We start from the raw sequence: 12,661 nt of genomic DNA, 5'->3' as shown, positions 1-12,661 counted from the left end.
ATTTGTTTTATTGAATAAGGGCAAGGGATTTGGAAGCAGCAGGACCTACCTTTTGTTAATGGAAAGATAAATGTACCTTGTGATCTTCATTAAAATGTATTATCGTATGTCTTGTGTATGTATATATATATGTGCATATATTTATGTTATTGTTTGTAGGAGTTGTTTCTGCATTGTTTTCTTCTTGCCATTTTCAGTTCCTTATCATAAAATATAACTATATTTGTGGCTCTTCTGCAGCATTCCTCTTCTCTCTCCACCATCCCAGCCCCCAGGTCCTCCTGTCTTGCCAGGCCTGCTGGAGCCCCTCATCTTTCTGTAGTCTGGCCCAAGTTGTCTCTTTTTACCTTTCTCTCATTTGCTCTTTACAAATAACCTAGATCCTTTCCTTTTTTTTTTTTTTTTTTTTTTTTGCTTTTTGGGCCACACCTGGTAGTGCTTAGGGATTACTCTTGGCTTTGCATTCGTTGTGGCATTGGGAGAATATATGCATACCAGAAACAAATTTGGGTCAGCTACATGCAAGGGTAACACTGTACCTGCTATACTATCACTCTTGGCCCCTCTCTGAACCAGCGAAAGCAAACTAATAAAAAGAAATGACAGGGGGCTGGAGAGATAGCATGGAGGTAAGGCGTTTGCCTTTCATGCAAGAGGTCATCGGTTCGAATCCCAGCGTCCCATATGGTCCCCCGTGCCTGCCAGGAGCAATTTCTGAGCATGGAGCCAGGAGTAACCCTGAGCACTGCCGGGTGTGACCCAAAAACCACAAAAAAAAAAAAAAAAAAAAAAAAAAAGAAATGACAGGAAGACCGACCATTCTGTGCTAAATCCATAGTACAGATCTCAGTTCCCAATATCAGATCTTGGTTTTTACTGCTGTCATTTCAATAGCCAAAGAAATGCTGAGGGCAATGTTTTTCTAAAGATTTTTTTATGTAATTATAAAAATGGATACCAGAGTGTTTTATTTTATTTCCTATCTATGTTCTTAGAAAAAGAAAAGTAAATAGCAGCTTCAGCTTTACATACTTGGCAATAGTGGAGTTTATTGAGTAATTGAAATTTGTACCATCTTGCTCCCATTTCAAAATAAAGTTTATTTACAGGAGCTTTGAGTCACTTCTTGTGTGACCAGAAATTGAATCCAGATTTCAAAGTCATTTATGGAGTTTCAGAAAGTTATCTCTCTTCTCATGTCAACAACTGATTGTGTATTTGAGCTTTTTGTCACCCAGCTTCAGTGGGTGACAAATTTCCTGAAAATTGTAGCCCTTAGTCTTATGCCACACAAATATTCGAAACATAGTCAGTACCTCCTTTTTGGCTTCCTGCATTATAATCACTTTATCATCCAAATATCTTCATCACAACTTAATAAAGTCTACCCTGCACTTGTCCCACTTCTTAAAAAAATCCTCTGAACAATCTCAAAACAGTTTTCATATAGATTGTTTTCATATGTATTTTAGAAATATTGTTTTCTTCTTTTTTTTTTTTGGTTTTTGGTTTTTGGGTCACACCAGGCAGTGCTCAGGGGTTATTCCTGGCTCCAGGCTCAGAAATTGCTCCTGGCAGGCACGGGGGACCATATGGGACGCCGGGATTCAAACTGATGACCTCCTGCATGAAAGGCAAACGCTTTACCTCCATGCTATCTCTCCGGCCCCAGAAATATTGTTTTCTAAGATGACACTTTGTTGGGATGGTTGGATCACTCCCAACTGGGTTCAGGGCTTACTCCTGGAGTAAATATATTTGCATATCATGTGTAATTCATTGCAGATTTTGAAACTATTGACTCTCAGTTTAGATAACTGGGTCTAAACTTTAGTTTCCTTCACTGTTATTATAGCTTCAGGGAGAAATGTGCAAAGATTGTAGCCTGTGCCATTATGATAGGCATGCATAGTTACTGTTGAACTAAATTTCTTTTAGCCTACTGAGTAGGCAAAGTCATCATTATAAGGATGAAACTGAGTCTGTAGTGAGCAGGAACTTGCTTAAAGTCTGAAAAGGGGAGTAAGGTAGGGCCAAAGATGTAGCAAAGTGGTAGAATACTTGCTCTGCCTGTGTGAAGCCTTGGGTTTGAACACATCCACACAAAAGAAAAACAAGAAAGGAAGGAAGAGAGGGAGGGAGGGAAGAAGAAGAGAAGGTGGAACAAGGACTCCCAATCCAGGTTCCATCCCAGGACCACATAGTCCTTTGAGCCCTGCAGAATAGCTCAGGTGGTCCCTGAATTCCAAGTCCTAAACAGCACCACAGCACCAAATCTTTGAGCCCGGACATTGAAGTACTGACTCAGTTAACTAAGAATTTTTGAGAGTGATTCCTCAGCCCACTGGATAATAATTTGGAGGCACCCAATTATTTAAATTTCAAAGGGGCCGGAGAGATAGCATGGAGATAAGGTGTTTGCCTTGCATGCAGAAGATTGGTGTTTCAAATCCCGGCATCCCATATGGTCCCCTGAGCCTGCCAGGAGCGATTTCTGAGCATAGAGCCAGGAGTAACTCCTGAGCACTGTCGGGTGTGACCCAAACCCCCCCCCCAAATTTTTCAAAGATAGAACTTAGAACCAGGGTTCTACTGAGCACCCCCAATCAACTTGCTAACCATAGGTATTGTTTTAGGCTCTCAGAAAAAGAATCTATGGGGTTTAGGACTACCAGGGCATTACTTGGTGATGCTCAGGAGCATCAATACTATGGATTAAGCCCAAGGCCTTATATATGTAGTGTATGTACCATCTAAGCCAGGGGTCTCAAACTCAATTTACCTGGGGGCCGCAGGAGGCAAAGTCGGGGTGATCCTTGAGTGCAAAGTCAGTAGTAAGCCTTGAACATTTGGGGTGTGTGACCCAAACAACTAAAACAAAACAAAACAAAAAATGATTCCTCTAGGGCAGGGCCACAAAATGTTGTATGGAGGGCCGCAAACGGCCTGCTTGCCGCAAGTTTGAGACCCCTGATCTAAGCTCTTTCCAGCCCTGGAATTCTTTTATTTATTTATTTATTTATTTATTTATTTATTTATTTATTTATTTATTTTGCAGTGCTAGGTAGATTTTTTATATGGTGGAATTCTCTCTACTGTAAGACACTGCTGCACTTAAAGGCAGTACATTCCCAGATAGGGTCTGTCTCCACAAACAAACTCTCACATTTCTAAATTTGGAGTTCTCAAAAGCCCCAACAGCCACATGTGAGTATGATTTTTTTCGTGGATAGCAAATTCCCAGCTTCATAGGTCTCTGTCTTTCCAGAACTTTGTATGAATATGAAACTTGCCCAATACAGCAGTGTGTGATCACGACCCCTACTACATAAGTGTCATTGTGTATGCAAAGAGCAGCTCTAAGAGTGATGTTCCTTTAGAAACCTGAAGGCAAAGGCAGAGCAATTTGGGGGGTGGTGGTGTTTGATTTGTGGGCAGTTGTCTTTATAACTAACTATTCTGCTTGTTATCGCTTCCTATGGTGATGGTGTGGACAACAGAGGTGCTGGTCTGGCTGTGTTTTATTGTCATTCAAACAGCCCTATTTATTGAGTTTCAATTGAGATAATCCTTATTTTTAGTCTGTTGTTCATGGCTAATGCAACATGATGAGCAATGTTTTAATGTAAAAGAGTTTAAATGTGTGGATCCCAGATCTGGAAAATTTCTTTACTAATGCCAGGCTTTACTTTGTCATGTTAAAATCTTAGACAAATAAGAGATCTGTAACTCAAGATACCCAGTAGGATTTAGCTGAGCCTCTTTGAGCCTCATTTTTCTTGTGATGTAAACCTTAGGAAAGAGCATGGAATAGAACATTCATTCCACAAATGAATAAGGGCTTAAAATAAAGATAGCACCAAATGAGAAGAAAGACGGTTGAATGCTGCAGAATTTTCATTGCAGTTTACTTCCTAGCACTTAATCTAGTCAAAATATTTTCCTTCACAACATCGCTACCTTCCAAATTACTCAGATGAGTTAAGTATATTGAGGCCTAAATTCATATCTAATAGGGTCCAGAGCGATAACACTGGTAGGTTGTTGGCCTTGGATGCAGCCGACCCGGGACAAATGTGGGTTCAATCCCCGGCATCTCATATGGTCCCCAGGAATGATTTCTGAGCACAGAACCAGGAGTAACCCCTGAGTGTCACCGGATGTGGCCCCAAAAACAAAAAAATAAAATAAAATAAACATATCTGTGAGAAGGCACAGAGCCTATCAGGTTCTATGCAAATGAAAAGAACCCACTACAGGATCCTCTTTTGGATGTGACCATTTGAGAAGCTCCTCAAATTTCACCTCATTTTAGCTTGCCTGGGTTTTCCTTTCTAGGGTTCCGCTGATTCCTACACGAGCAGGCCGTCTGACTCCGATGTCTCTTTGGAAGAGGACCGGGAAGCTATTCGGCAGGAGAGAGAGCAGCAGGCGGCTATCCAGCTTGAGAGAGCAAAGGTGACGTTCTTCCCCCTTTGGTTCCAAAGTGGCAGGTTGCTCAGCAGGTATCAGCTGCTCTTCCTGGCCTCCCATTTCTCACCAGTCAACCTTTTCAGACCATCCTGATAAGAGACCAGATTGCAAGTCTCCTCCATTCATTAACCCCTGATAGCCATGTTCCCAGGAGACCTTTCAAAGACCCTGGGTCTTCACCCTTGCATGTTAGATTTGGTGAATTATTCACCAACGTGGCAGTACGCCACGTGTATCAAGAGTGCCCCACCCTGTGCTGAAGGTTCCAGATGGCTCCACCTGTTTTTTCCAGGGGTTTTCCCCGTACCAGCCATTTTTCCAGGGCCAAATGTTCACTCTGCTGTTATCTGCACTCCCTTCCCTGTCCTCTCTTCCCTCTTGCTTCCTTTCTCCCTCCCTCAAGGCCAGAGTGAGTGAGTTTGGGTACTTTGAATTACAGTTTTAGTCATAAACAGCAGCAGTAAGCATTGTCAAACAGATTTTCAGATGTACCACCTGATGGCCCCATAGGAATCTTTGCCTCCCAATTCCCCAAGGAGGCAGTTAGGGCCCTTTGCATTTGTGGTGTGGTGTGGTGTGGTGGTGGTGGTGGTGGTGGTAGTGTGTGTGTGTGTGTGTGTGTGTGTGTGTGTGTGTGTGTGTGTGTGTGTGTGTTGTGTGTGTGTGTTTGTGTCTGCGCACCTGGGATTGACCCCATCATCTCCTATACAAGAACAGTGCTTTGCCATATTCTCCAGCTATTGGAAACCTATTTATTTTATATATTCCCCACCCTTTTATTCACATAAGTACACATTATGAGGGGAGCAGGGATGGTGGTGATGGTGGTATTAGTATTTAAAGTTTTACAACTAGGTGGCAGGCAACCTATCTTTTCATTCCTTCCCAGTAGTTCAGGGCAGAAGTTTTGGGATGTTGGAAAATGCCACAGCAAAGGGGACTAGAAAGAGACTTTGTCAGAGATTCTCATTACTTCCCCGGGAAATGGGAAACCCATTTGAGATTCTCCTTTGAAAGTGAATTCCCCTTCTGCCTGGTCTGATCACTGTTTTTTCCATTTTGATATGCAAAGTCCTTCTATCTGCCTCCTTCTCTCCTTATTTCATGGTTCTATCCCTAGTCCAAGCCTGTAGCATTTGCTGTGAAGACAAACGTGAGCTACTGTGGTGCCTTGGATGAAGATGTGCCTGTTCCAAGCACGGCCATTTCCTTCGATGCCAAGGACTTCCTGCACATTAAAGAGGTAAATTTAGGGCACTCTACATTCCTTAGCCTGCCACCACACCAACACTAGCGATTAGTCCAAATGAAACCCAGGAAGAAGAACCCCAAAGATCTGCCATTGTGTTTCCTCATTTAATTTGCTAGACCTTTCAAATTCACTTCTTTTCACTAAAATTTAGAAGTCTGGAATCATTGCTCACATAATCACATACCTACAACCTCAACTCATGGTCACTACTAGATAGATTTAGGACAGACCTATGTTCCTTTTTTGACCCTAAGACCAACTCTCAAGTATAATAAATAGATGAAAGAAAGAGGTTCAGGAGTTTGGAAATTGGGAAGTTTAAGCGATTAAACTTAATCCTGAGCAGTACACAGAGAATTTCAAGGCATGGCATCTTGTAAGGAAGAGTCAGCACATTAGAAGTTTTTATTACTGTCTACTTCATGTTAGATATGGATACTGAGGGGATCTGAGATGAAGACTCCTTGTTCTCCCAAACTCAGCAACCACAAGAAACTCAGCAACCCTGAGTCTCGTGGAAAGACTGACAAGTAGAATTTTTGCCAAAGTAACAATTTTTGTTACAGTACAATTAGATGGGTGTTGTAGGATCCCCAAGAAAAGAAGCACCTGGCTGAAGAAGGAAAGGAAGAAGAGGGAACAGAAAGCATTCAGGAAGTGGTGATACCTGGATATGGGGCCTCTTGTGGGGTGGGGCCTAGAGTTTAGCAGCATAGCACATAGAGACTAGCACATAGTAGACATAGAAGGGTTAGATCATAGAGGCAAAGGCCAGACAAAATGTACCTCTTAGAATTGTACCTCTGACAGAAAGCATGGACCTTATCCCCAGGCAGTCAGCTACAGAAGAATTTTATCTTTAAATAGTTTTTATTTTTGTTTGTTTGTTTGTTTTGGGGGGGTCACACCTGGCAGTGCTCAGGGATTACTCCTGACTCTATACTCAGGAATCGCTCCTGGCAGGCTCTGGGACCATATGGGATGCCGGGATTCGAACCACTGTCCTTCTGCATGCAAGGCAAATGCCCTACCTGCATGCTATCTCTCTGGCCCCAGTTTTTATTTTTGTAGTGTTAAGGCTCAAACTTATGGTATTTTAGGTGTAAGACAGGTTATCTACCATGAAGCTTCATACTGGCCCTGAAGAGAAATTTTAAATTCAGAATAAATGGGGCCCAGAGAGATAGCACAGCGGCGTTTGCCTGGCAAGCAGCTGATCCAGGACCAAAGGTGGTTGGTTCGAATCCCAGTGTCCCATATGGTCCCCTGTGCCTGCCAGGAGCTATTTCTGAGTAGACAGCCAGGAGTAACCCCTGAGCACCGCCAGGTGTTTGGCCAAAAAAAAAAAAAAAAAAGAATAAATGTGGCCTTTCACGTATCATGCATAGAATCATTCGGTAGCCCTGGGTATGTCACAGAAGTTTATTCCTGGGAAATATTTGGCAGCCCTGAGGAAAATAGTGGACTACAGTAGAGAAGATGAAGAGAAGGAAAGTCTGGAGAGAGCCAAGAAGCAAATAGGACTGGAGATTTCCCATGAGATTTCCCATCACTTCTCACCCATTTCTCAGGGCGAGAGTTGAAAAGGAAAGAAAGGAGGAATAGTCTGATCATGGAGAAACTCTTTAGTGGCTGAGTGAGTGCTCTGTATCCAAGAGGCCGAGGTTGAACCTCCACTGACAATAGGAAGAGGTAGAGAGGATATGGAGAGAAGGAGTGAATAAGATGCATCCTAGTAATAGTAGTGGCAGGTAATTGGCTTTTTAGTGGTGGGCATCTTGCAGTAATATTGTATGCCTAAAATGTAAATATTCAAATTATCTTAAACCATGCCACTGCAATGTTTTAAATTACAAAAAGGTTGATCAAAGAAATAGAGGATGGAGACTTGTTTTCCCAGCTTTTCTAAAAGGGTAAATTTGAGGGTGGTGTCCACTCTCAGAGGTAGCAGAGAAGGAAAAAATAGTATGCCAAGGGCGGATACTGTTATAAATTTGTATTTAGGTACAGCATGTCTGTCTATGAAAGCCCCAGGAAGACACTACATTGGCCCTGAGCCACATAATCTGGAGGCCAGACCAAGGAATTACAATCTTCTCTTCCTAATATTTTGAGTTGAAAAGGAGAAAAGACAGCCCGAGTATTAGACTGAGTCAGAAGGAAAGCCCTGCCTTCCTTAAACTTCCTCCCTGTTCTCCATAGTTTTCTTATGGGATTAAGGCCACTCATGGGAGGAGGCTCCCACTTGAAAGTCCTTAGTGTCTCTGCCAGAAAGGACAGGCTAGAAATTGAATCTTAAAGATAGCAAGGGGCCAGAGACCTTGTACAACAGGTAAAAAGTTTGCTTTGCACACAATTGACCCTGCACCCTACAAGATTCTCTGAGAATTATTATGACTGAGTCCCAGAGTTATGAAACAGTAGTAAGCCCTGAGCTTTACTGGGTGTGGTCCAAAAACAAAAACAAAAGAGAATAAAACCACTGAACAAAAACGTGAAGCTTAAGGGACTGAAGACACAGTACAAGGGTTAAAGAATTCTTCCATACTACCAATCCCAGCTCAATCCCTAACACCACTATAATCCTCCAAGCACTATCTCTAAATACAAGGCCAGGAGTAACCCCTGAGCACACACTCTTCTCTCCTCCCAAAGGGAATGAAGCCTGACATTGAAGGTATATGGGAAATAATTGGTATCAGTATATCATTTACTCTCACTAGGAAATCTGCACTTATCCCTGCTCCTATACAGGATATGTAGATAAAATGTAGTGTCTTTGAAAGTGAATTTTAGGGAGAATGGTGGAGGGAGTTTGTTTTGGGCTAGACCTCATTGTGCTCAGAGTTTACTCCTGGCTCTGTATCCAGGAGTTACCCCTGATGGGCTCAGAGGACTGTATGTGGTGCTGAAGATCAAACCCTGACCAGGCATCTGTAAGCCAAGCAACCTACCCTTATACCATTTCTCTGGCCCATTAAAAGTACATTTTAGAATGCATTGTAACACCAGGAAAGTTACTTATTTTTAACATCAGTTTTAATAAGAAGGTCAAGCACCTGGGTGTCCACAGGCGCCAAAGGGACCTGGGATAAGGTCTACTTTTGTTTGGTCTCTCAACCAGGTAATATCTCTTGAGCATTGGGTATGTGCTTAGCACTGGCAGCTGCAGTCTGAATATTGCAGTCTACAAAGACTACTACAAAGAAAGTCGCTCTCCTAGTGGGCTTAAATTCTAATTGGAAGATAGATAATGAAAAAATAACTCCAGGACTGGAGCAATGGCACAGTGTAGGGCGTTTGCTTTGCACATGGCTAACCCAGGACGGAACTCGATTGGATCCCTGGTGTCCCATATGGTCCCCCAAGCCAGGAACAATTTCTGAGCGCATAGCCAGGAGTAACCCCTGAGTGTCACCGGATGTGGGAAAGAGAGAAAGGAAGGAAGGAAGGAAGGAAGGAAGGAAGGAAGGAAGGAAGGAAGGAAGGAAGGAAGGAAGGAAGGAAGGAAGGAAGGAAGGAAGGAAAGAAGGAAGGAAAGAAGGAAGGAAGGAAAGAGAGAGAGAAAGAAAGAAAGAAAGAAAGAAAGAAAGAAAGAAAGAAAGAAAGAAAGAAAGAAAGAAAGAAGAAAGAAAGAAAGAAAGAAAGAAAGAAAGAGAGAGAGAAAGAAAGAGAGAGAGAAAGAAAGAGAGAGAAAGAAGGAGGAAGGAAGGAAGGAAGGAGGGAATGAAGGAAAGAGGGAACGAAGGAAAGAGGGATGGAAGGAGGAAAGGAAAGAAGAAAGAAAAGAAAGAAAAAAGAAAAAGAAATAAAGAATTCCAAATTATAAATTTTTTGGCAGAAATAAACTAGACAATGAGAATATTTTTATTTTATTTATTTGTTTGTTTGTTTGTTTGTTTGTTTTTGGTTTTTGGGCCACACCCGGCAGTGCTCAGGGGTTACTCCTGGCTGTCTGCTCAGAAATAGTTCCTGGCAGGCACGGGGGACCATATGGGACACCGGGATTCGAACCAACCACCTTTGGTCCTGGATCGGCTGCTTGCAAGGCAAACACCACTGTGCTATCTCTCTGGGGACAATGAGAATATTTAAATATTGTAAGGTTGATATACTGGGATGTGACCAGAAGCAGATCTTTCTAAAAATGTACCATTTAAGTGTAGATCTATGTATAATAGATTTCCAAACTTATTTGTACTACTGCCCTCTTTTCATAAAGAAAAGAAGCACTAGCACCCCACAGAAAATCAGTGTTTTTTAAGTGAAGGAGCACAAAGCACCCCATCCCCAGTTGCATCTGAGATTATTATCCTTTCTATGAATCCTTCTATTGTTCCCTTGGCAGGGTGTCAAGGATATGGCCCACTTTGGAAAACACAGACCTAAAGGATAAGGAGGAGTCAGTCTTCAAAGATCAAAGCAAGACTTTCTAGGGAGAGGAAGCCATCTGTGCAAAGGCACTGATGTAGAACAATAGCTGAGCTCAATCCAGTAACTGTGAAAGGTTATATAGTTGGAATGCAGTGAGCTGAGGGCTTAGTTACAGAAGATAGTTGTAGAAGTAAACAAGGTTCTGATAAAGTAGGACCTTAATCTGATAATGAGGCTTTAAAGTTTATGCTAAATGCAAGGAGAAGCCATTAAAGAGTTAAAAAACAGAGGAATGGACTTTTATTATTGAGTGGAGGGGTTGCCTCCCAAGAAGTGCTCAAAAAACCCAGGGGGCTGGGGCCAGAGTGGTGGCACATCAGTACGGCGTTTGCCTTGCATGCGGCTGACCTAGAATGGACCACAGTTCGATCCCCCAGTGTCCCATATGGTCCCCTAATCGAGAAGCGATTTCTGAACACATAGCCAGGAGTAACTCCTGAGCGACACTGGGTATGCCCCCCCCCCAAAAAAAAAAAAACAAAAAACAACAGGTTGTTCCTCCCAGCAATTAGTCATCTAGGCTGGTGGTTCAGTGCTAGGATCTGAGGATGGCATGCTTCTCAGGTCCTGCTGTCTGGAGGGTTGCCTGGATCCTCCTGGCAGTATATGGACATCTCAGGTTAACTCCTATGGTGCTCAAGGGCTTGAGGGTGATACTGGAAGTGAAGGGCATGTGAAGCTATGGATTGAACTAGGGTCAGCCACAGGTAAAAAAAAAAAAAAAAAAAAAAAAAAGCATCTTAATCCTGTCCTGTTCCTCTGGTCCTGCATTTATTGGTTTTAAATATCTGCTCATTGTAGGACAATAGATTATAGTAGAATATACTTATAATCAGGGAGACCATTGAAATCATCCTAGGTGAAACATAATGGCATTAATTGTGCTGGAAACAGTGAGGGGAAAAGTAGCCAAATTTTCTATATAATATGGAAATTCAGTAAAGTGTATTTGAAATGGATTTGGTGTAGGAACATTCGAGGATGATCAAAGAAATCAGGGTTTGTTGACGGGCAAGTAAGATTGATGGAAATGATTAGAGGAGAGGACAGACAGGGAGGGAAAGGACTAGGGTTGTGGGTATATCAAGGAAATATCAAGTAAGAAAGAAAGAATTAGAATATGGGGCCGGAGAGATAGCATGGAGGTAAGGCATTTGCCTTGCATGCAGAAGGTTGGTGGATCGAATCCCGGCAGGTAGGGCAACTATTTGCACATGGCCAATGTGGATTCAATTACTGGCATCACATATGGTTCCCTGAGCTCACGCAGAGTGATCCCTGAGTGCAGAGCCAAGAGTTAAGCCTGAGGATCACCTGTGTGACCCCAAAACAAAACAAAAAAGGAAACTGGGAAGATGGCTGATAAGAGGTTGAAAACCAGGACAAAGAATGCATAACATTGAGAGCAAAAAAAAATAGTTAAAAAGGCAGAAATTAGCCAGTTGTGACATATCATGTAAGAAGAATGGGGAGCTGGGGCCAGAGAGATAGCATGGAGGTAAGGCATTTGCCTTGCAAGCAGAAGGACGGTGGTTCAAATCCCGGCATCCCATATGGTCCCCTGGGCCTGCCAGCAGCGATTTCTGAGCGTAGAGCCAGGAGTAACCCCTGAGCACCATCAGGTGTGACCCAAAAACCAAAACAAACAAACAAAAGAAATGGGGGGCTGGAGCAATAGCACAGTGGTAGGGCATTTGCCTTGCCCATGATTGACTCATGATGGACCTAGATTTAATCTCCAGCGTCCCATATGGTCCCCCAAGCCACGAGTGATTTCTGAGTGATTAGCAAGGAGTAACCTCTGAGTGTCACCGGGTGTGGCCCAAAAAACAAAGAAACAAAGAATAAGAAATGGATATTGGAATGGCAACATGGCTATTAATAAGATAGAAATATCAAATCATGGGGCCGAAGCAGTGGTGCATAGTGGTGGCATGGAGTGGTAAGGTGTCACCTTTCCGACGCTAGCCTAGGATGGACCAAGGTTCGATCCCCCGCATCCCATATGGTCCTCCAAGCCAGGAGCAATTTCTGAGCGCAAAGCCAGGAGTAACCCCTGAGCGTCACCAGGTGTGGCCCAAAAAAACAAAAAAACAAACAAACAAACAAAAAATATATATCAGAACATTGTCTGAAGTGGTAGAAAGGGAAACCAATTGAATTGATCAGTGATTTTCTCTTCAGTCTATCAGTTTGATCTGTGATATTGAACTATTTAACCTATCTGAATTCTAGCCCCTTGCTTTTAGATCTTGAACTTTATATATATAAAAAAGAAAGCTTAAGGGGCCTGAGTGATAACACAGTGGGTAGGGCATTTGTCTTGCACGTGACCAACTCAGGTTTGATCTCCAGCATCCCATATGGTCCCCTGAACCTGCCATGAGTAACGTCAGAAGTCAGAGCTAGGAGTAACCCCTGACATCTTAGAAGGAGAAAGTGCTAATCATTTTCAGGAAATCAAAATGATAAAGATTGGAACCACATTAATGTCATCCCCCA

The 12,661-nt window shown here is 42.7% G+C and overlaps 1 protein-coding gene across 4 annotated transcripts in view; it reads left to right on the top strand.

The window, feature by feature from the left end:
• Nucleotides 1-12,661, top strand: part of CACNB4 (calcium voltage-gated channel auxiliary subunit beta 4) — a 356,270-nt gene that overhangs the window by 262,516 nt on the left and 81,093 nt on the right. For all 4 annotated transcript variants that reach the window (XM_049773007.1, XM_049773008.1, XM_049773009.1 and 1 more), the window contains 2 exons: nucleotides 4,339-4,458; nucleotides 5,594-5,716. In XM_049773007.1, the coding sequence (XP_049628964.1) occupies nucleotides 4,339-4,458; nucleotides 5,594-5,716 (243 nt within the window). The remainder of the gene's footprint in view (nucleotides 1-4,338; nucleotides 4,459-5,593; nucleotides 5,717-12,661) is intronic.

This window comes from Suncus etruscus, chromosome 5, assembly GCF_024139225.1.
Source record: "Suncus etruscus isolate mSunEtr1 chromosome 5, mSunEtr1.pri.cur, whole genome shotgun sequence".
In the NCBI taxonomy this organism is placed as follows: domain Eukaryota; kingdom Metazoa; phylum Chordata; class Mammalia; order Eulipotyphla; family Soricidae; genus Suncus; species Suncus etruscus.
This window is presented reverse-complemented; position numbering and strand designations above follow the sequence as displayed.